Source organism: Vanessa tameamea, chromosome 2 (assembly GCF_037043105.1).
Source record: "Vanessa tameamea isolate UH-Manoa-2023 chromosome 2, ilVanTame1 primary haplotype, whole genome shotgun sequence".
NCBI lineage: Eukaryota > Metazoa > Arthropoda > Insecta > Lepidoptera > Nymphalidae > Vanessa > Vanessa tameamea.
This window is the reverse complement of record NC_087310.1, coordinates 4,634,627-4,661,167: the sequence shown is the minus strand read 5'-3', so window position 1 is coordinate 4,661,167 and position 26,541 is coordinate 4,634,627. Positions and strand designations below refer to the sequence as shown.

At 31.8% G+C, this 26,541-nt stretch overlaps 1 protein-coding gene across 6 annotated transcripts in view; it reads right to left on the bottom strand.

The window, feature by feature from the left end:
• The window catches only part of LOC113401069 (arfGAP with SH3 domain, ANK repeat and PH domain-containing protein), a 60,530-nt gene that overhangs the window by 25,656 nt on the left and 8,333 nt on the right, over positions 1-26,541 (bottom strand). For all 6 annotated transcript variants that reach the window (XM_064220362.1, XM_026640793.2, XM_064220440.1 and 3 more), the window contains exons 2-4: positions 19,989-20,061; positions 12,961-13,109; positions 1,070-1,324 (exon numbers count right to left, since the gene is read on the bottom strand). In XM_064220362.1, coding sequence (XP_064076432.1) covers positions 1,070-1,324; positions 12,961-13,109; positions 19,989-20,061 — 477 coding nt within the window. The remainder of the gene's footprint in view (positions 1-1,069; positions 1,325-12,960; positions 13,110-19,988; positions 20,062-26,541) is intronic.

Here is a 26,541-nt window from a genome sequence, read left to right as displayed (position 1 = left end):
CATAGTATGTGTGTGTTTGCTTGCATTTGTGTGATCGTGTGTGTTAATGTTTCTGTATTTATGTACTCGTATATTATTGTGTTCGTGTGTGTGTTATTTTACATATAGGTACTCTTTTAAAAAAATATTTTGTATATTTGTTGCGTTGCAAAATTTTGTCAAAATTAGAGACAAAATTATGTATATAATAATAAAAATATAACTACAACCGCATTACGTCAGGCATACAATTTACGATCCTAGAAAGTTTTGCAATAAATTTATCTCGGATGCTTTTTTAATATTACAAAGTGTACCCTACTTAAGGTCTTTTGAAATAATAGAGACTTCAACGTAATAAAGTGTTCGAGTAACAAAAAGCGCTTTGTGTGCCATAACCTATTTTTCCGTGAAAACTGTTTAAACACGACGACTTTAAGAAACTACCACTTTAATAATGTTTAATTGCCGACGAAGCTGAAGAACATTTTGTTTTTGTATTTCGAAAATAGTTTTATGTTTTTTTTTTATTATTTGCAAGGGGATTTCTTTTCACCGGTATTGATGACGTAATTCAATACTTTTTAATAATAAACAGATCAATTAACTGTTTCACGGTACGGTCTGACTTAAACGTTGCTTTACGTGTGGTAAGTTAAACACTGACGTAATTTCTTCTGTCATCGTTAATTTAACATTCAAAAAAGGAAGACATAGTATTTCTCAATAAATCAACACCTTAACAACATTTATAGGTAAAGCCACTTCATCACACTTTCTTAACGCATTTTTTTAACGAACCATGTTTTAAATTTTTTTTTTTTTAAATATATTGGACAACATCACATACATTACTCTGATCCCAATGTAAGTAGCTAAAGCACTTGTGTTATGGAAATCAGAAGTAACGACGGTACCACAAACACCCAGACCCAAGACAACATAGAAAACTAATGAACTTTTCTACATCGACTCGGCCGGGGATCGAACCCGGGACCTCGGAGTGGCGTACCCATGAAAACCGGTGTACACACTACTCGACCACGGAGGTCGTCAAAATACTTGTATTGAAACAAATACAGTCACTCACCTCACACATTTGCAACTGAAACAATCTTCGTTCCTTTTCCATTTCATCGGCTATTTCCGCTGAAGTTACTTCACTCCGGATGAGACCAGCTTCCTTCGCTTGTGATTTCTTCTCTTTCTCGATTTTCAGGTACTTCGAGTCGTAGTCTTTCGACGCTTTATCAAAAGGCCTCTTAAGATCGCCTTTAACTCCCCGCAAATCACCCTTTAAAAGACTGTCCACGGGAAACATCACAATGTTGTTTATATTTTGCATCTGTGAAATAAATATAAAAAAAAATCAAAAACTTTTTATCTATTAAATATACGTTTTTCTATAAACGTGAGTACTGAATAAAGAAACATTATCATTTAGGTTAATGTTTTTGATAGCTAATAAATTCAATCAAAAGAATGCAGTAGCAATTTAATCAAACTTTTCTATACAATTATACTTAAATGGGTTTCCAACTTATAATAACCAGTTTTTAGTATCAAATTAATGGACATTATTTTGATCTATGAACCAGTTGAAAGCACATTTTATTATTTATACGTATAATATTAGAAAGTATTTGTTTTCAAAATGAAAAGTGTTGAATTTTGAATTTCTTTGTAAGATTAGTAGAATTACAAATAAATAAACCATTTCATTTCATTATAAAACATTTTTAAAAACAAACTTCAATTTTACCAATGCTGAAACGCTGTTCAAAGTCGGATCAAGTAATTTGATTTGAATCTTAATTATCATTGGTCGGTGACAGCTGATTGCGCAATAGGCGACCAATGAGCGTTCTGCTTAAGGCCAACTAAGTTAAACTGACATTAAACAGCGTTACAGCAATTGGCAGTTAGTATTCTAGATTTAATTTTCACAATCAAGAGCTGTGGTAAAAATTTCATTTACAAGATTTACGCATTCGAACCGGTGACGTTAAATAAAAAAGTATCTAATTTCGATTTAACGAAACATCTGCATGTCTCGAACGTCGGTGTGAATTCGAACTACAACGATACACCCAATTGCTTCACATTTTGTTAGAATGTTCCACCTGGTTGCAAATGCACCGGCCGAATAGGCGTCTAACTCGGTGTGCTGAATAGCAATGGCTGTTGAGCAACCTTAATGTAGTCATACATATGGCGCCTTGGTACATGATATAGAGCCATATCGATGTGACCCGAAAATATTTTTACTTACAATTATATCTAAAAACATACAATTGTATGTTACTTTGAATTATGATTTAAATTAAAAAAAAAGTATTTATATTATTTCCCTTTTTTTAATCCGAAAGAACGCGCTCGTCTGAGAAAGTACCACTTATCAGTAACTCTATCGTTAAACATTGAAAATTGTATGGAAAGTTATACAAGTTTATGAGTCAGTGTTATACAGACACGGAAGTAATACTTTAGACCTCATGGATGGCAGCGTTTTGACGGTGATACAAATGATTTATACATCTCATCAGGTCACCACTTACCATCAAGCGGCCCATAGCCAGTTAGCCTTCTGGTTACAAAGGAATAAAAACTTTAAGTATTAATTATCGAATAATTAACATATTAAATATTTAGGTATTAGTCTAAATCATTACAAACACCAAATTAACATTATATTTAGTACATGATAAAATAAAAAACCTATAAATTAAAGCCCTTGCAGTGAGGGTTAATTGTGTAATCAATGGAGCGAACGCGCCACTGTCAGACAATGAGAGAGCCAGAGGGGCGAAAGGGTTGTCACTCGTCACATTGAAACCCTTCCTGAACAATGTCGTAGGCCATTGAACACGATACTAATTAATAAGCTATGAGGACATTGTTAACAGCACCCCTCTACAGTTTAATTTATTGAAAAATTATCGAATAACAAAGCATCATTGAATGGAACATGTGGATTTTTATCGAAGGTCGTAGGTTTAAATCCGGGCAGTTCGATTTGTTCGATTACACTTTAAATTCAACAACTCGAACTTTTTAATAAGATTTCAAATTAACAGTCATCTCAAGAATTTGACACGGCACCTGAATAGACTTTCATAATGAATTTGCATTAAGTACTTTCGTATGTTAAAGACAGATTCGCAAAACGATGTAAATATTTTAGATTTCTATTTACCACATCTATATTACATTCAATTTTATGTAACTAACAAGTCGAGTTTATTATCGAACGTCTTTATAACATTTTTGAAACATTTTTGTATTACATCAAGCAGAAAATTTTATCACTCATAAACAAAATATACGGGCAAAAATAAGTGTGTTTAAAAATCTACGTACTACATATAAATTTGAATGAAATTATTGCTTTACAAATATATATAATTTGAATGACGTATTCTCATTAGTACAATCATATTTTAGTCGATAGTCATCAAATTGATCTAATGACGGAACGGGAGATGGACAGTAAACGCCTCGATTGGCTGATCTGATCGCTGATCGTATTAAGGAATAAGGACATTGACCCGCATTTTAAATCTATAATTAATTTATATTATTATTATTAAACTTACCGTATATTAACATATAAACTGAAACTTGTTGACCTTTTTTAATGAGGGTCTTGAACGAGGAATATTTGAGAGCTTATTCACAGTAAAAGCAGTAAGTATTAATATTTTAATAAATGAACGTGGCCTATAAAATGTGTACGTGAGTTTCATAGACGCGCATGAAGGCTGAATGAATGTTTTAAAAGCAATAGAAAATGTTACGAGCCATAAGGTTTATAGAGGATAAGACTATATCGTGAAAGGACGCACGAAATATTCCAAGTGAATACATTGTAAATTAATATTTTTCTTTTCGTTTTAACGTCTAATAAGTTTTTAACTTTTACTTGGAGGTAAGGCTTTGAGCTAGCACGTCTGGGTAGGTACCACCCATTGATCCGATATTCTACCGCGAAACCCAGTATTGTTGTGTTCCGGTTTGAAGGGTAAGTGACCCAGTGTAACTACAGGCACAAGTGACATAACATCTGAGTTACCAAGGTTGGTGGCACATTGGCGATGTAAGGAATGGTTAATATTTCTTACAGCACCTTTTTTTTATAGGCGGTGGTGGCCACCAAATATTTAATTTGCTCGTCCGCCTACCTATATCATAAAAAAGTATCACTCTCCGTTATCCTCCTCATAAAACATATCTATGCTAAAATTTAAGTCGACCGATAGCTCTATATATATATATAAACATAAAAACATCGTGAGGAAACCTGCATGTGTCTAATTTCAACGAAATTCTGCCACATGTGTATTCCACCAACCCGCATTGGAGCAGCGTGGTGGAATATGCTCCATACCTTCTCCTCAACGGGAGAGGAGGCCTTAGCCCAGCAGTGGGAAATTTACAGGCTGATTATGTATATATATAAAAAAAAAGTCGTATTTATAATATTAGTAGGACTGCAACTGCCTCGTTGGTGTAATACCTACTACCTGGTAAACTTTGGATTGGGCCAACATAAAAATACTAGGTATTTATGAGAAAATATTTAATAGGAGTCTTTGACTTTTTAAATTTAGCAGTGTTTACACTACCGTGCCTCGCCAAGCGAGTAAGCTGATCGTTCTGCGCCTGAAATATTTCTGGTCGTGTCGGATTATCGTCTCAACGGATTATGAGAGTGAGGGAATAGCAGCTGCATCCGGGTTTAGGCACACACTTAGAAAGTACAATAACACCTGTGTAGTCTGCTGTTCTCTGACGATAATGGCCACCGTGACCGTCTTCCTAGGATATGGCCATTATCGTCATCAATATCTATGAATTCCCTCAGGATCCTCTTAACTCTATAATATACATCATCGTGTACCTATTTACTTTAAAAATAAATGTTACATAAGAAGTAGCATTTTTATATGACAAAATAATTATTCTAGACAACAATAGCGAAAAAAACATATTATACAATGTAAAATAAAAAAACAAAGAAACTGAGATAATAAATTCAACTTAAGTACTTGTGATAGAAAAAATAAAAGCGAACGAGAAAATATATGTCAAGTGGTCGCTCTTACGAGCGGAAAAACTTAAATTGCAAAAAAATGCTTTCAAACAACAGTTAAGCGGTAAACGCGTTACAAAATTGTTATTACACGAAAACATTGCGATACATATAATCTATGTCAGAAAGCCTGACATATGACAAAGAAACCATTAAAATACTTCATCTGAAATTAAATCTTCAACTTAAAAAATGTAAAAAAAAAAAACTACTGCGACTGCTAAGTGCTTGGCCACTGTCCAAAGTGGTTTAAGAAATAATTATTCAAAATTTTCGTTCAGAGAAAAAGTTTTTACTTAACTTGGAAATTTGAATAGTACGTAAAGAATATGAAATTCAATTTTTTTAAGGTCGTTTTAATGTGATTCTATAGATCATGGGAACTTAAGATTTTCTCTTTAGTTAAGTTAAGCATTGAAAGTTACGTAAACGCTTGGCACTAGAATTAACTGGCTTGAAATTAATCTCTAATAAAGATCAAACGTGAAACGCTGAAACTTTATACAATTTTTTAATTATATTATCATGAAAATGATAATGATTATTTTTAACATATCACCTAGTTATTCATTTCAATACTGTTCTAGCGTAACGATTAATAAAATCTTAAACAAAATGCGTCATGCGTGCTATTCACACAAAAAACAAAATCACCTCTATTACTATTACTAATTTAAAAAAAAAAAGTTTTTACGTTGATTTTTTTTTAATGTAAACCTTGTATCTTACGTAATCTTTGATATTATTTACTTTGTACTAATTGGCTTTTAATAAATTAGTAAAAACAAAATTGGATGCAGTAATAGAATATCAGTCTTATTCTCCCTCCTCAGTATTTCATCCAAATCAACAAACAATAAATGCAGCTCACGATGTTTTGCTTCACAGCTGATCACGAGATAAACTATAAACACAAATTATGCACATGAGAACTCAATCATTTTTGTCCAGAGTTGAAACCGTATGCTCCTGTTAAGATCTACGTATTATATCTATGGACCATACTGACTCATTAAAAACAATAACAATTAGAAACTATCTATACTATTCATAATGTGGTTATACGGAAGATCTCAATCAAATATCCGTTATGCAATTACATAAATTATTATATTCAATTTATTTTTAAAATAATCGAGATACAAACCTAAATACGAGTATTTATAATAATTCACAGACACACACATACATATTACTAAAACCACAGAACCGAACTCTTCTCCATAACTCAATGTATTGAAAGTGAATTTCGAAGTTTATCTAACATCTATATAATCGTATCCGTTGTCCGATCTTTCATTATTCATAAGAATGTTCAGAATAATAATCAATTATGTAAGAAACTGTAACACTAGAATGTAGTGTCTACTCTTTGTACGATGTGAATGTATACCACATAATATAATGATAATGAAACAATGAACGTTGCTCTAATTGAGAGCACGCGCGTGCTTTATTCTTGACTATTGTATGCAAATTGCATGTCATGAGATCGTTGTTAGTTCTTTACATGACTGATGTAGAAACAAAACGTATATTACCGTTGTTCATTGAATTAAAACACGCCTTTCATCAGCCAGACCACGAGAGACGATCAGGCAGAGTTATCGTCCGTGACTGTTGCGTTTCGTTCTTGCACGTCTTCTATTTTACACGCTTATATAAAACCTTAAATAACTTCACCTGTCAATAATGTATTCGAGTTTAATCTATTTATATCTAATCCGTTAAGCAAATATGTTGGTGCTAGTGTTAATACAAATAGTAAAATTCTGTTACGAATATCAACGATGAAAAAATACATTACTTAATCTTCATATTGAATATCTTGTCAAATTTAACTTATATATAAATATTAACATAAGTTAATCTGTAATAATATACATGCCACAAGACTAGTAACGTAACGTCGCGATGGAATACTAAAATAGCTGAATATAGAGCCACCTACTTAAATACTTTACACAGCACTGAAAGGTCGAAACATTTTTAGGCATGCCTACTGTCATGCTATACAGGTTAAGTAATTAAACAGACATGGGTATACTACGCATATCCATAACGCTTATTTGCAATACACGAAACGTTTTACAAATCCAGTATTAACTAGACCATACAGTGAAATGTTATTTTAATGTTAATATGAGAGACAATAAAAGTTATGTAAATACGGTACATTTGAGAACAACCACACAGACAGTTAGATAATTCTGATGTACGATTAGCGTGACTCCGCATGTTATGACCTAGACATGCAACGCGAAATACATACGAAGTTTTATGATTATAAAATCATATTATTTGAGGACAATTAGTAAATACGTGACGCAAGAGATGATAAAGAAAAAATAAAATACACCATATACATCCATTATAATCATAAGGTCTATAATTAAATGACAAATTCATAAAAATAAAAACAAACGAAAAAAACAAAATCTATTTTTCACCTGGTGATACATTCTCAATTATACGACCGCCATCTTGAACATTGAGTGAACAAACTATTGTTTTTTTTACATGTTCCCGAGCAATAAAAAAAAGCAATTACGTTAATCAAGGACACTTATTCCATGGAGATTAAATGAAAATATTATATGTGAAAATTAAATCGCACTAGACTACATAAATACTATATGTATTTGTACTATATGTATTATGTAGATATACATATAATAGGTCCGCTATTGACGCTATATAAACTTCTTAAACAGAGCAAATGTAACCGCTTTCATCAAGTGGTTGAAATGCTAGTCTGGCTTCCTAAAACAATTTAGTTAAAAAAATACTTAAGAGTCGTATATTTTATAATCTTGTCGACATAGAATGGAGGAAGGAAACGGAGCGTAAAACGCAGGGACCTCTCATGCGAAACGTGACATACTGCCAAGCTATTGAGTAATACGCTACGACAAGTTTAAGTTACCCTTTCAACTCTCAGATTAATTAGTACATTCATTATTATAATAGTAATTGAAGCTAATTTAATCGCGATTTTAATTTTATATCGACGATAGAGCAAAACAACTTCGCGTTCGAAGGGTGTAAAAATTTTATTAGATAGGTATGATCATATTTGTAAGATAGGTAGCATAAAAAGTGTATGTTTTTATTAAATAAGATTAATTGAAAATTGAAATTTAATCTTATTTAATAAAAACATAATCAACTAACGAAATCATTTATAAATATATTTTAAGACCGAAATAGAAAATATACATTTATCCGTACAGTATGTGGAATGTATTTTACCAGCTTCCTTTCAAAGCTATATAAAATCAGCGGTGCACGATAAAGATGTTAAAGAATGAACAGCCAGAAGGACAAAGGATTGCGTCGTGTCAAGGGCAGGGCGAGGATTCTGCGCAGTTCCCGGGAGACTAGGAGAGCAGAAATGGAACGAGGTTGTTCAGTTATTCGATTAAGAGCAATACACACAAATAATTTAATAATAATACGTTTAACTTCATAAACATTACCAAAATCGAATACTAGTCTTTGTCTATGCTTAAAAAATAATTAGTACCTACTGATTACCGAAGTCCTTATTAAGAAGCTGAATTATCGCGTTATAGGTTTATTTTATCATTTATGAATAGACTAACAATGAAAATAGGATTTTTGGGAAATTTCAAGTTTAAAGACACGTAATGAGTACAATTTTACCCGTACGGAGTCTAACCATATAAGGAATTTTTACTAGGCTATAGTGTATGTATTACAAGATATATGTAAGAACGCGGATGATCTAAAAACCTGATCAACAAACGCGTTTTAATTAAGTAAGATGTCTTATCAGATAAAAATGATAACGAATTAACCACAAAGTTATGTTATTAGATAGCAAATTGTAAATGCATTTTTGCAGTGTCAAAAAATACTACTATTAAAAATGCGTAAGTATCTTTGTTTGTTAGTCTGGTACGATAATCGACTGAACCGAATTAGATGAAATCTGGTATGAAGCACGCTTAAACTCCCAAGGAAAAACATAGGCTAAATTTTATACCTAAATTCTACGGACAAAGACGGGGTCAAAGGCGCGGACGAAAACTAGTGAACTATATATTAATCTATATATCTATATTCATATAATTAGTCAGGATTGTTCGTATTGTCGAAATAATATCAGAAAATACTATTCAGATTGGAATAATTATTTGTTCATTCCCGTATCTTTTCTAGGCTGTATAACTTCAAGATAGATCCCAAGTGGCAGAAAAGTAACCATTAACGTCAACCAATATGACAAACTCTAATAATAGGGCAACTCAGGCATGTTTAATTGAGGATCATTGCAAGTGACTACATACAATTATATTTAACGATCCTCCTTGTTAAGTCTTCATATTACTATAAATACATACGTTTTATGTATTTAGCAAATCATTTTATTTGTTTTATTGATAAAGTGGAACTGAATTGGTTTGAGGTATTGTAATTTGCAATACTAAGTAATTATGATTTATCAAGTCTCTAGTTGCTGTGCTATTAACCCGCGTTAAACGTTACTGCTCCACCCACGTAGCGTGGTGTTATATAGTCACTTTATAATATAATAAAAACTGTCTCAATAACGCAAAACGGAACACTTTACAAATCCGTCAAGATCCTGACCCTGAAATAGATCTCGAGATTACAGAATTCAAACCAACTCTTTACCTTTATAAAATAGAAAAGATTAATGATTAAATATTTGTATATAATTTGTAAGTGATACAAAAAGTTTTCATTGAGGTGAGGAAAACGAAGATATAAATCTGTGATGATCTAATGGATGCCTTAATACGACGCCCGGCAACAGCACAGGGTCGGCTGATCGTTACCCTGACCTATTTGTTAACACAATCTGTGTGCGCCCACGCACCTCGTCTGCGTCAAGTCAATCACTGTTTAACTTGCTAAATCGTTTTATATCTCAAGTCTTCTAAGATATTAACGTAAACATATAAAGTTATTAGTAGATTTTAGATTTATCTGAATTTGTTGTTTCTACGAATAAAAGTGTTGCGATAATAATAAAATAAACCGAGACAAATTATATATACATATATATAATAAATAGAGGTATTCATATAAATTTAAAGTTAATAAAATGCGTGAATGAGTTTTCAATATTGATATTTAATAAAGTAATAAAATATATACTTCAAAGCAAAGGAACGCGGTAGTTGACTTTCATTTAAATTTATAGTAGTATATTTCATGTTCCCTCCGAGACTTCGGAAGACCGTAAGAGATTCAGCGAAACTCAATAAAATAATTTCCGCCTGGAATCGACACGAATTACCTAATAAAATTGTAGATGGAAGAGAGTTGCTTGTTGCTATATAATTTAGTGATATTTTTTTTTCGAATTGTAAATATGCTTTTTATTTTAAGTAGTTGCACTTGCAAAATGTGGTCACCAAAGGCATTGCAAGAAGTAAAAACGACTCATACGAAGGAGTAATCAATGAACCGCCAACCTGGATCTAAGGCTGACCGAGAAGACTATGACCCTAATGCCAATGTAATTACACTTCACTAGCTATCTCTTCCTCTTTCCCTTTAAATTGGAACACAGCCAAGTATTGACGTTCAGTAGAATAAATGATGAGAGGATTGTCACCTACACAGACGAGTCTGCACAAATATAATGTATGACATTTCAGAAAAGTTTTCGTTAACAACAATGTTATCAATCTCAAAAAATGTAAATTCTCACCCTGTACGATTTTATTTTGAAACCGAATTGAATGAACACGTCAGTAGTAGTTCAATAAAATGTTTTAGCATTTGTTAACAACCGTATAGTGGAGAATTAATCATGCTACCGAACTAATTTATTGATATTTCGCAGATATTTTATATCGAAACAAAGAAATCAAATAACACATACATACACATATCAAACACGTGCACTAACACGTAGTGATGGCATAAACACTTCAAGTAAGGAGAACCGACTTTAATCAAATAGATTGATGGGCGGCAGACTTAATGAGGTCTTTTTTTTCGCTTAGGCCGTTCAAACCACTTTTTATTAAAATCAAAATATTTTTAAAACGAACAATTTTAGGAGAAATGGTTTTGAAATGTACCATTACAAGTACGTATTTTGGTATGTTTATATGAATACGTTGCAACCTAATATAAAATAATAATTACGATGACCGCTTTCTATATTCAAAATAATTTTATTCTACAAGTTTCTAGCAAAAACAGTTTCAGTCAGAGTAATATCTGTTTTGGTATCGTTCGATAAATTCTAAAATAGTTAGTTATTTAAAACTTGACACAATTCGAAAACTCGTTTGTCTGCATCTACTTTAGGTAAAATAATGATATTAACAATTTGCTATTTATAAATAAATAAAATGTAAATTGTCTACAAGGATGAAAAAAAATATATATATATAAAAAAATCTTTATTCGAGTAGACTGTCATAAATACTTTTGAATTGTGTTATGTTACGAATCTATAATGAAATCGGTTCAGAATGTAAAAACAATTACGTACTATAAAATGTATACGTTAATCTTATTTCCTATTTTTAGATATATTTTACTTTATGCTTTATTCAATTCACTATAAACAGAAAGTGAAATTTCAAAGGTAGATTAATTCAAAGTAGTTACTTTTAGGTTTATTTTCTCTTATCTCTCACTCTGAATGTACGTTATCTTTATTTCAATATTTAAATATGTTGTAATTTTATAATAATTTAATTACAGCCAAAATGGACATAGCGCCTTAGTTCCCAAGTTTGGCGGTCCATTGGCGATGTAAATAATGATTAATATTTCTTATAACGCCAATGTTTGCATATTTGCACCTACATAATTTGTTAATAAATAAAATATATTTAATTTATTATAAAAATGCCGTTTTAGTGTATACCTACGACGACTGTATCAACTTATAGTAATGGCATTTTTGATGATCCACTCTCGAACTCCACTTTACTTTCTATAACGACAAAATCGGGGTCAATCGTGAACCAAACATACGTTCGTATTATTTTCTATTTTGTAACATTCAACAATTTTAAAAACAAATAAAAGCCTATTTAAATTAGCTACGTAGTCAAAGTCAGCATTTCGTTATCGCGTAACGATCGTTATTAAATCCAACTTGAGCTGAAATAAATTTTCCCATTACCGAGAGATCCTCTTTGCAACATCCTTGCAAACGACTTCACTCGATCGATCTAGCACTTTTTCTAAGTAATAAACGTCAGACTGTTTTATACAAGAGTACTCACCTACTTCAGTTTAACTTGAAAGTTAAAGAATTAAAATGTTTCAGTGTTATAACATTTCATAAATTTTAAATATGGAATGACTGCAGTAATCGTAAACGTTTCGTGCAAACGAAACTGCGCCTTTAATGTATTACATGTGCAATATCTAATATGCAAATTGGAAAGCAAATCTAAATGATATAAACACGAACAGAAATGTGTCGCATAAAAATAGGTTAATACTAAATGTATACTAGGCTTTACATAACTTAAAACCATAATATGCTTTATATTAATGATATATAATATAAGCTGATATACTCTAGAGGCATAAACTAAACTAAACAAGGATAACAAATGTCAGGGTTCAATTAAACTTAGTTTTAATACAACTATCTATAATTGGCTCACTGTTTGCAAGCTAAGTTTTTAATAAATTGTCTGAAATTGTGGCCCGTGAAACTCCCCTTTGATTATTACTATTTTAATGAATATAACCAATACTGAAACATTACTGTTGTTTCGCTGTAGAATATCTGGTGACGGGGTGTTATTTACCCGAACGGGTTTGCTAACCCCCTACAACCAAATAAATATTACACCACTGAGTTTGTACCTACTTAATACATACATGATGGATCATATACTAAAATAATAACTAACCAAGGTCTTCATGAGCGCAGATAGTTCCTTGGTGACGACGGCAAATTTGAAGAAAGCCGCGCCAATATCGGGCTCCGAGTATTTGCTGAGCGCGTTCTCCCCCAGCCGTTCCAGCGCCCGCGACAGGTACATTTCATTATCCACGTGTGCTATACAGAGAAATCAAAATATTAATATCAATTCTGTTATTATAAATGCGAATGTGACTCTGTCTATCACCTCTTCACGCTTATACCGCTGAACGAATTTAGATTAAATCTGGTATTGAGATAGTTTAGAGTGCCGGCGAGGGACATAGGGTTTTTTTAATTCACCCGTCGGGTAAAATGATAGTGACGATTTGTATGCTGTACTTAGGTAATCTTTAATAAATTTCCCGCAAGAAAAGACAGTATGTTCAGCTAGTTATAAATAAATACAAACGGAAGATAGACGGACATATGTTTGACATTTTGACATTGAGATTACTAATATGAATGATGCATTATGAATGATGAATGAAAGTTATCATATAAACAAATAAAGTCGAGCTGGCCCAGTGGTTAGAACACGTGAATCTTCACCGAAAACTGCAGATTAGAAGCAGAGTAAATACCACTGATCGTTTATTTTGCTTAAATAGTGTTTATATTTCATATCGTGCTCGTAGGGAGGATACCTGAGTGTATTGCATGAAAATCTGCCACATGTGTGTGTAATGGAATATGCTTCAAATAGCGAGGAGGCCGTAGCCGAGTAATAGGAAATTTGCATATTTTTTTCCTTAAATTTGTATATTATAAATTCGCGCGTCTTCACTATAATGTTTTGAGCATAACATGTTTTTTTTACCTGTATACTTCACGTGAAAAACAAACTATTTAGGAGACGAGCAGTAATAACAAAAATGAATTTACAATATACAGATTCGGTCTGAAGGTAACAGTTGTCATACTTATAAATAACCAATCCATGCAAAAGAGACTAAAAATAAAAAAACTATTTAAGAAAAAAGGTATGTTTATGTGGTTAAGAAAATATAATTAATAAGTGGTCTACAACTATAATGCTACAAACATCTTTATTATAATAAAGGGTAATTAAACTTGTCAAAAATTGACTCTATCGCTTAAGACAACTTAAGGGCCTATTCTACTAACTTATATCGGCTGTGATACGTTCCCGATTCTATTCCAGTGCAACTTCGACTATTCCTCATAAAAAATAAACCTCAGCTTAATCGCAACTGAGAGCTAATTCTACTTTTTATATCGATTGCAATACGATTTTATTTCGATGTAACTTCGACCGAACCGCAAAACGGTAGAACAGCAACGTTCACGTTTCGATTCGACTTCGATAAAGTGACAATTAGTTAACATAATTGGCGCCCAGAGTGAGGCAATTGTCAAGTGACGGTACAGTTTACACGTATACTCTATTCTAATCAAAGTAGAAATAAAGATAAACAAACCTTAAATTTACTTATTTCATGTGATTTGTTAATAATTCAGCTAAATTGAGCACTTCGAAGAGTTTATGATTAATAAATGTTTATTTATAATACAACAATATTACATTTAACTACTTATATCCACTTTAATTTTACTTCCAAATTTCCGATAACAGTTTCGTCGACGTTCAAATCGCACTTTTTAGCAAATCCATAGTGAATATCATAGATTAGTCAAGTTCTCGACCAATGATATCGCGTCAATTTGCTGTCAAATGTTGTTTACTTGGCTTTTCTCCTCTTACGGTTTGAATAGAGTACACAAGTTTTATTGTGTGACAGAAGTACAAATTCAGGACAAAACAGAAACTAATCCTACAAACAGAATGAAACGTAACCCAGCGAGAGACAGTAACTTAAGTCCAACATTTGTAGGCGAGTTTCTTTTATCATCGTGTACAGCGAATTTAACTTAAGCTCGGGATTTCGTTACAATGGCTACCGGCTTTGTTTCATTTTACACGGGAACTTGCATAACTTGATAAAGCGACGATCTCCATAGCCGGTCCCGGATTTAATTCGCTAGGAGGATTAACGTGATGCGCAGTGAATACTTTGAAATAGAATTCTAATTAGACATAGACATGAATAAAAAAAATCTCTTTCGTATTAAAAAAAAATGTAAAGTTATTAATGAGACGACCTTTTTTGTAATATCTAACTGAAAAAAAAGGCTAAAGCAATATACAGTAACGCTCAAAAATATTTTGACAAGTTTAAATTTTATATTATCTTGTTTTCATGTACTTTTTAATCTATACTTATATTATAAATACACGAGTAACTGTCTGTTACTTTTTCACTGCCAAACTACTAAAACGAATTTGAACTTGAACCCCTAGGACATAGGCTATTTTTTTATACGTAACAATTGACAAACAACCCCTAAAACGCAAACGAAGACACGGGCGACTACTATTATAAGTGTATAATTATATACATATATACAATGTTATCTTCATTATTGCTGAGGAAAAGTTTATAACTATTATTATAATATAAAAATTAACACTGTTATAACAATCAAACTTAGTAATTACAAAACATTCGTAGAATTTTTTACGTTATATTTTACCCGTCAAAATAAAACTCCAATAAACAAAAATTGTTCCAAGCTACATTCGGCTATATATAATGCTTGCACGTTTAGATCTTGAAACAATTACATGATATATTGTTTCCACATATAAAACACAGTCGAACTGTTCAAATATTTAAAATATAGCTTACAAAAACCAAGTCCAAAACTATACTTGTGGCAATATCACTAAACGATACCTTAACTGGAATGCCAGTTAGTCATTTAACGTATAATATGGTTAGTCGCGTTGGCGGTAAGGAGATATGAAGACGGTGATCCGTGTCGAGGCCCACATTTGCTAGCTCTATCTTATCGACGCTTTCTGAATATTAAATGACGATACTTGAGCCTTACGCCTTTCAATTTCTCCGATGGGCTCGTATAATCGTTTCACTACCACTTTGTATGGACAAAACGACGACTTGAGGGCCTTTCGTAAACATGAAAAAGCATTAATGAAACAAGAAAGTTATAAAAAAATACGTCAAGTATATTCCGGTGACGGCGACAAAAAATTATCTCGATTTTAGTTTTTATCTCGATTTTATTCAACAGAAAATATTCGGTAATTTATCTATTTTCAACAAGAATAAAATAGCAATGTTCTCATCGATAAACACATCACAGATCTATTATACGGTGTTTGTTATTATTATACCGAACGATAATAAAAGTGAAGGAAATTCTTCTTGGAGAGATTCCAAGAGTGATCTATAAACGATACAGTATTGGCACCATAACATGAATAGGAAGTTAAGGTTGCAGTTTTTTTTTACATTAACGTAATAGTCACTCTTCTCAATATACCACATAAGAATGTCTGAGGCTGTTTGGTCGTTTTTGCAGGCGCGTGCGCACGACCTTGCCGTCTGCGGCTAAGCGCAATCCAAACCCGTACGACCAGTTCGCAGCTCAGCTCAGAGGCTGTAAACAAACCCTAGCACGCGATGGAATTATGAAGTCAATAAACTCTTAACACTGTAACTGAGCGCTCTGGATCGGTAAAAGGGAAAGCTATGGTTTTTGTCCTGATTAACGTCAATTAATCTCGATCTGATAAAGAATTGTCTGTTAAAGGAACGTGCTTATTGTACACTAGTTTCTGCTCGCGTGTGATTGGAGGGAATTGTTAGGTACACAATATCCTTATCTATATGATTGCGGTTTTATAGTTGAGACGTAAAAATAAATAAAAAAGCATTTGCAAGCTCGTCTTGGTAGCTACTACCCACTACCCACATCAAATATTCTACTGCCAAATAGCAATTCGATAATGTTGTTGTTTTTTTGTTTGAATGGTTAATAAGCTAGTGTAAAAAAAACAGCATGTGACATCGAATTCACGCGATGTCATTGATCGAAAGCTTGAATAATATATGCTATTCGTTATGGATTCGCGAAATGTAGATGAGGCATTAGCAAATCGTAATACGTAAAACTAAGGTATGTTTTATCATTATTCCTTCTTCGACTGGAATACTATACACTATACAGGCACAAGGGACATAACATCTTAGTTCCCAAGGTTGGTGGCGTATTGATATGTGAATGTTTAATATTTCTTACAGAACCAATATCTATTGGCAGTGATGACTACACTTACAATCACGTGGCCCATTTCAAAGTCCGCTTACCTACTTATACATTTCATACATACATTACATTAACAGCCTGTAAATTTCCCACTGCTGGGCTATGACCTCCTCTCCCTTTGCGGGTTAGTGGATACACATGTGGCAGAATTTCGTTGAAATTACACACGTGCAGGTTTCCTCACGATGTTTTCCTTCAGCTCTGAACACGAGATATTTCAACCAGCAATCATCGGTTAAGATGCACACGTTCTAACCACTGGGCCATCTCGGCTCCTACTTATACAATATGAAATAAAATAAATAAAATAACATTACTTAGGATACAGACAACTTTTAAAACATACTTCATAACTATTATAATGGTTTAAATAAATTTGTATCATTTTCCTCGAACAATATTTCTTGTTAAGATGAGAATAATATGATAAATAAATATCTTATTCAAAGCGTGTTAACAATTCTCGTCAACAAACAAGTTTTAAAGATAAAATATCGCTTATATCATAAACGTTCAAATTATAAATCACGTAAGTCACAGTGTTTATACTTGCAGTTATAGTAAATGCTTGTTATTGTAACTGTGAAATAGTGGCAATCAAAAAAAATATAGGAATTATCTCAAACACGATCACTTAGTCAGCGGAGATATGTGAGAGAGATGTAAATAAATTATAAATAAACAGGACGTAAGTTGCCATTAAAATATTTTACCACATATATTGGTAAGAAAAATGTCTTATATTTATATCTAAGTATAAATATGAATACTTTGATTGAATTACAAATATTGAATAATTGTTATAAAGCTACGGGCATAAAAACAAACGATTTGCACCTAATACATCTTAAAACGATATTGTTTCTACCTATTGGACGTATTGTGGAATACTTACACATTGTTGCAATACTACAGACACCATATTTTAAGCGAATTTTAATTTATTTGACAGATAAGATCTAATAAATAAACGTCGCCGTAGAATGTGACCCGGAAGAGGAGAAACATCGAAATTGTTAGTTATTGAAATAATTTATAGTTAAGGAAAACCAATAAAATATATTCGTTAATGATATTAATACAATTTTCTTAGTGTTATAATAATACAGAGCAACAATGTATTCATAAAGTATGCGCGACGCGCATACCTACTTGGCGACGACATGCCGTTTGCCGTCACGGCATACCAGTACTTACAACCCCAAAATTTCTATTACCCATGATACATGGCACAATAGAAGTTAATATAATTTGAAGCGTCAATAGGTTTACGGGCCGTTTAGCAATGTATAAAATCACTGGATCGATCCTGACCCCTTGGGCTAATGTCGTACCCACTCCTAACACAAGTGATAAGCTTAAATGAAGAGGTAAATAGGAATTTTAGTAAATCCTTAATTAATTTGGTGCATTGCTAGTAATCCTTTAATAACAAAAAATAATCGTCTTGTGTCTCAATTTTTAACAAATGTTTCAATTTCATATAATCTCAAATATTTAATATCGTACAATCTACTATAATATTGTAATGAATGTTAAAACATTTCACCTTTCCACAACGTAGACATGAATTCCTCGAATATATTTAGATTCTGTCTATTCATAACACATCCTCCGCATCTATTTCGGGTAGTATCGTGTCGTCAAACGGAACATGTACCTTAAATTCATATCTAAAAGTGTTTCGTTGAGAGTGCTGTTTTTATCCCACTGGCATTTGAATACTGCGACGACGTTGTGCCATACCTAATAACTTAGTTCGACATACCATTCAAGACTAAAATAAACCGTAAAGCGACTTCTTACATACTTTAGACACGGTCTTACTTAAGATCATCTCCGGTTAATTCAAGTCTTACGCGTGAATATTATTTAGACACAGCCATCTTCGTGTTACGTATAGATAAAAAAAAATAAAAAAAACATTTTTAAGAAAACCATTTATTACCATAAAGTTTCTTCAAAATTCGGCCATCTTTATATCGTTTTTTCATAGGTTTATTATACTAAACAATATAAGTTTTAATTTGTGCTTAGTTTTTCGATAGTCCAATAGTTATAGCACGTGGAATGGTTAATCATAGGTTTCAGGTTCAAACTGAGACTAAATTTAAATATATTTAATTTGTATTTCATAATCATTAAATGCTCTGCTCTCAGGATTGAACCATTAATATGTTACTTTACTTTATCTAAGAACAGTTACCCCTTCCTTTATAATAAATATAAAAAATATAAATATTAACGAAAATTCGAAGCGATGTTCACCTATTAGTTTACAAATACCACAGCGATAAAAATCAATTCATTGAGTGAGTTAAAATGCAGACGAATGAATTTTTAAGGCACGTTTTTATATGAATACCACCGATAAGGCAATGATTTGTGGGAGCAGATGCTCGACACCTGATAGTTGCCTATCTATTCATAGTTTCGATAGCCCAACGGTTTCCGAACCATCTAGAAATCTGAAGTCAGTGTTTCGTTTATGACTCGAGCTATGTAGAACCAACAAGGGAAATAAGAATTAATATCAATACAATGATTGTGAATAAAATAAAAACTAATTATATTTACGTTGCACTTAATTGCAAATAATATTTATATGTTTCGTATATACAACAGTTTTTTTAGACATCAATCATGAGAATAAATATGGATATAAACATATAATAATAAAGACAGAATTTATTGTTTAATTATAATCGCAAAACACATTAAATTACAAAGCAAAGCATTATTGTTATAGTACATATAGTCTCATCGTAAGTTGGTGGACGCAGCATCCAGATTACTACAACAAGTTAACTACGTACTAAATAATGAGTGATTTTTAAAACTAAATAAAAACTACTAACATACCATTTCCTGAATTATGAATAGCCTTTATCGCCTTCTTGAGTTTCGTTAGGCCATCGCGGTCGAAATCCAGAGTCTGTAACAAAAAAAACATTAGATAATATATTAATTAAAGTTTAAAAAACAAAACGCGCAAGAAGTCGCGGGCACAGATAGTTCTAAAATAAAAGTAGCCTAAGTTACTCCTTATTAGATCAGCTATCTGCCAGTGAAAGACCCGTCAAAATCGGTCCAGCCGTTCCAGAGATTAGCTGATACAACCAGACCGACAGACAGACAAAAATTGTAAAAAATGTTGTTTTGGTATATGTACCGTGTATACATACATATGTATTACATTCATCATAAAACTCAAACTATGTTTCAGTAAATTAAGAAGAAACGTTTAATTTATTTTATAAGTACATAAATACAAGCACCGCTTTTTAAAAAGTAATAATATCACTGTGAAAACTTGCATATAATTGCAACAACATTATATTCAATCCTATTAAAGCTGCTTCTAAAAGCGAGTCCCTGACCCCATTCTTTAGCGACAGGGTCACTCTCCGTGTACACTATTCAATAGGATCCACAATTGAACGCTCCAAACATCTGTCGCACAAACAACGATTTATCAAAGACCCTAGGATTCCAACTTCAAAAAATAAAACGGTTGCACAGTGGTCAAAATGAATAGTGTAATCAAATTACCTGTATATTTAAGAATATGAATGAATATTACAATTACAAAATATAACTTTATATCAGTCAGGCTTGTAACACATAACAATATAGTATGTAGATAACAACGTGTAATACGTGTTACGTAAGAGAAATAAGTCCGCCTACAAAATGAATCACTAAATACAATTGTAACTTCACTTCATAACTAATATTATTAAGACGACATATTTGTTTGTTTTTTATCGATAAATACTTAAACTAATGAACTGGTTTTAATAATTCTTTCACCATCAAAGATATTTCATCCGTAAGTAACTTAACATAGTCTATAATTATTTTGAGTAATATTTCTGTCTTCATGTGTATATACATAAACTGTTTTTTTTTTAACTGAACCACGCAAGCGTTGTTGCGGGTTTAACTAGTTAATCATTATTCACCTTCTGTTTCAGGATCAATGCAGTTGGGTTAATAAACACTGCAATTAAAAACGTTTTGGCATACTTTTACGACTGAACGAATAATTAACGGCAACCCTCTTCGGGCAAGCTTTTGCTGATAGGCTGGTTCCCCGCCATCGTATGAGTAGTTGAAGCGATTAAGTGCTCGATTGATGGGTACTTCTCAAAATCCACTTAGACGTCTCGTACGACATCCACTCTGGGGTGGCCTTTTTATTATCTACCGGAAGTCCACAGCCGGTCAAGAAAAAAAAATATATATATCCAATTAAACAAAATTGGAATACAGTTTTTATTACGGTATTTATTAAATGCGTTTGGTGTATTATACAATGGTCTACTGAACAGTTATAAACCGTATTATCCCTATAAAAGGTATAATATATTGCTTACAATATTAATAATTATTTTATGTCTAATGTTACCAAGGTTCATATGTATAATAAAAATAATAATTTAATTTATATTAACACTGATAAAAGTAAAGATATTAAAATAAAATGACAAAATCTATGCCCTCTTACTTAAATATTATATGTACATCAAAATATATAGGGCATAGGTGGCAAAGATCATGAAATAGAATTATTTTCGGAGTGTTATAAAACTCATGTATTTTGTTTCACAGAGCATTGGATAAAAAGTTTTGACATATTTAATATCCACAATTGGTATATATAAAAGTAGAAATAAATTATACCAATATATAGATACCAATCAAATTGAACACAGGTAGTAGATACACAAATTCTGAATTAGAAGTTGCAAATTTATTTGAAATATTTTTTAATAACATACCTAATAAAATAACATGTCATTTAAAATCATCTACATTAGTTGCAGATAAATTATTAAATAATAATGTTTCTAAATGCGTTATTGATTTTTCATTTGAAACAGTTTCATAAAAGTATTTAAAACTATCAATATTAAAAAAACTAACGACATATGGGGCATTTCGGTAAAATTTATTACTAACATCATATACAATATTGCTCCGTATATAGCAGTAATTTTTAACAAGAGTTTAGACACGGGTTAACTTCCTAACTTGTTAAAATGTAGTAAAGTTTTACCACTTTTTAAGACATTACAGGCCTATTTCAATACTTCTTCCTCCTCTCATCTTTAAGTAAAATATTCGAAAAAAATATTTTAAATCAAATTATCGTCTATTTCAGTACAAATATTATTTTTCATAGTGAGCAATTCGGTTTTACAAGAGGTCGCTCGACAATTGAGCACTTCTTAAACATATTTACGATGCTTGGAAAAAATTACAGAATGCTATTGGAGTATTCTGTGATTTGTCTAAAGCATTTGATTGTGTAGAACACGAGACGCTTCTGTATAAGCTCAATTATTACGGTATTAAAGGTAAAGCTCTTGATCTCGTTGCTTCATATTTAATTCAAAGAGTCCAGCAAGTTTTCATTAATGGCATAAAGTCTTCTGGATCTACGTTAAAAATGGGTGTTCCACAAGGATCAATTTTGGGTCCCTTTCTATTTCTAGTATATATAAATGATCTTCCTTTTTATGTTAAAGGTATTCGTGATATAGTGTTGTTTGCTGACGATACTTCACAGATTTTTAAGGTAGACAGGAAAAAAACTGACTATGACGATGTGAACGGTGCATTATCACAGATACACGATTGGTTTACAGTAAATAATTTAGTTTTGAATACTCAAAAACAAAATGTGTAGTTTTTACCCTACCCAATGTTAGAAAGCAAAATTATAATATATCTTTAAATGGTGGCCGTCTTGATGTAGCCGATACTACGGTTTTTTTGGGAATAGCATTGGATTCCAAACTTCAGTGGAGTCTTCATTTATCATCCCTGACAGGAAGACTCAGCTCCGCAGCATACGCGGTTAGAAAAGTTAGACTTTAACTTTACTAACTGATATTGATACCGCTCGTCTAGTATATTTTGGTTATTTTCACAGTATTATGTCATATGGCATATTACTTTGGGGTAATGTTACAGATATTGAATCTGTTTCTATTTTACAAAAGAGAGCAATTCGTTCTATTTATAATCTTGAAGCTAGAGACTCTCTTCGGGATGTTTTTAACAAAGTAGGAATACTGACTGTTGCGTCACAGTATATTTACAACAATATTATGTATATTCACAGTAGCATTGATCACTTTGATAAAATCAGTGATAATCATTGTATGTGCACAAGAAGTAACGATAAGCTTAGAACGCCAAGTTTCCGACTCCGCAAACTCAATAAATCATTCTTGGGGCAAGGTATCCGCTTCTATAATAAAATTCCGCAGACATTTTTAACTTTACCGTTCCATAGATTCAAGTCAATTGTAAAAAATACATTGGTAAAGAAGGCATATTATTCGATACAAGAGTATATTGATGATAAAAAAGCGTGGAGTTAATGCTTGTTGACTTCCAGGCAGGAGACATAACATACATATAGTATTTAACTAACATGACTGTATTTTTAGACGTTGAAAAAGAGTAACTAAAACTAAAAGAGTTTCTTGCCGGTTCTTCTCGGTAGAATCTACATTCCGGACCGGTGGTAGCTTTACTTTAAATAGTTTGTTAAATAACGATTCAAAAGTGCTTGTAAAAGCCTACTTGAATAAAGTATATTTTGATTTGATTTGATTTGTTTTGTTTCTAAAGTATATATATAATACGTAACTATCACAGTTTTAATGAGCGATTAGCATATTGATAATTGCAACTGACATTTTATTAAAACTAGCTGAATCTATAGAACAAATCCTATTATGTTCCCTCGAGGGATGAATTAAAAAGTAACCTATATCCGTCCCCAAGACTAAACTATTTCTATACAAAAATTTCATATAAATCGGTTCACCGGCTTAAACGTGAATACTAAGTTACTTTCGCATTTATAATATTAGTATAGTGTAAATATACTGTTCGCTTCCCCAACTCTAGGCAAGTTCTGCGTCTTTGTGCTAGTGTCCTGTTTTCGAACACCTGGTAAGTCAAATGCATTTTAAATTTGTATAGCTTCGCACTATAAATTCATTTTAGACTGCAACAAACCCAACCGAAAAATGCAGTAACCTTGATTAAACCTGATGAATCAGATGTATTAACATTTATGAACTTATATTTTGAGTGTCACCTCGTAAATAACTCACGTTAGTATCTTTTAATCGTTTAAGAAGTTACTGATTCATCGTTACATACATACATACATACATATTTCCGGTCAAGTCACCTTGTGGTCTTGCTTTGTTTTTTTTGTTTATTGACATCATATCAACCGATACATATAATCGTTTTCTTACAGTTTGTTTATTGGTAATAATATATAGATTATATATATATCTATTTTATGTTACAGTTATAGTTTCACGATCTTTATTTGGTAATATAGTTTAAAGTTAAATAACAAATTAGTAATAGGTCCTTCTGATCAACTAGTATTTGAATTCCAAGATTATAATTGTTTTTTTTTGTTTCGTTAGGTTGGCATTAGGTTTCAGATAATATTTTATCGGGAAACACATGATTATAATTTATTAAATTTTAATATGAACATTATATAAGGTGTTTCGAATGCGAATTAAGTCTTTTAAGATTACCATATAGATAATAATATCGATGTCATTCACACATTTATACATACTTTATACTACATGTATTTAAACCTCTTTCCTTTTATATTTTTTCAGAATATTCTAGAAAATAGTACAATTCCCAACCGCAATAGTATTAAATTAAAACACTAGCATTAATTAAGACATTAAACTAGTTTAACTCAATCACAGCGCTCAACAAAAAGCCCGCCATCTTGTTAAATGCAAGCATACCACTTAGGTCTTCCATCTAAATACCTGAGTCGCAATCTGCAGTACTTAATTGTTTCTCCGAGTTACTTCGCTCCGAATTCCTTTATGCTACCAGTTCCAGGGAATACAGCTGCCTTTTACGGTAACTGCTTCAGACAATGAGGTCACTCTGATTTTGATTAATTTTGGTTCATATTTTCCTGAATTAACTTATTCACATAAACGGTGTAGGGTATTGAGCCACGTTTTTATTATTTAAAAACATTACGATTTATGTTCAACAGTTAAGTTTTTGTTTGTTTGACCGGTCTAATCTCAAGTCCTACCAATACGATTGGTAAGACGTTATGAACTTTAACAATACGTTAATATATTCTTGATAATACTTAATACAGAATATGAAACTCTAATTTTTGGACGAATAGACTATATTAATACATTATTTCAGAAAATATCTCAAAACTATTCCAAAGTACGTAACAGATTTTTGCTATTTATTTCTATGCTATTTATATTTAGATTAAATACTCAAGTATACAACATTTTGAGTTTAAAACAATCTATACTAATATTGAAGTAAATCAATCTCTCGATTACATTTGGTATGAAGCAAGCTTGAACTCTAAGGTAGGACATAGCCTACTTTTTTATACCAAACACCTGACGACCAACCCCTAGAATGCGAGCGAAGTCGCAGGACAACCAGTAATTTATAATCGAACCGATCACCGAAAAATATCTTGCCTGTTGGTACATAATAGTACGCCCAACAAAGTATCCGAACAATGAGCAATAAATTATAGAAAACCCACTGGTTTAAATAATATATTTAAAGACTGACTTAGAAAACACTTTTGTTTGCGAGAACATGGTTTATGAGTACAATATAAACAAAAGTCATCTTTTGTTTGATTTGCTTGTTGAATAGTTTCAATTTTTAATTATACGTTATAATTTTACTGACTGTAGAACTGTTGGCATGTAATCGTGTGTTTTAAATGAATACCCTATATTTCATGATAAGCGGACCTTTAAATAGACGTTTTTATTGATACAAGAAACAGCTGGCGATGAACACGGTTCGTTTAACAGATGTTCCTAAGTACCTACGTATTTATTTTGATAGCTTAATAATTGTTTCGTGTATACTGCTTACATATCAAAACTATTCTTATGGAATACTTATTATTTCTGATTTCGTATCTATTATTAGTTTTATCTTTATTTAACTTTGTCTAATATTGACTGGGTTATTTTTTAATCATTAACGTACGATTATAAATTGCTTAAGTGTACTTAAAGGCTCTTGGTATAGAAGTGACCTATATGGAGAAGTCTATTCCAATATCTGAAGAAGCGATAAACAAACCTTAGGATTTACATATTCCATGCGAATTGCTAATAGCTCTGCTATATTATGTCCTACAAACACTTCTGGATATATGTATCTTTATTTATAACTCAACACTATTCCACTTAAATTCTTATATCCATTTTACTTCTACTTCCAATGTTTCGACAACAACTTCGGTAGTATTCAATACGCTCTTTTTCACGCATAATAACATTCCATTAATTTTAAATCTCGAACAATTATATTATGCCAATTCAAGGTCGAATTT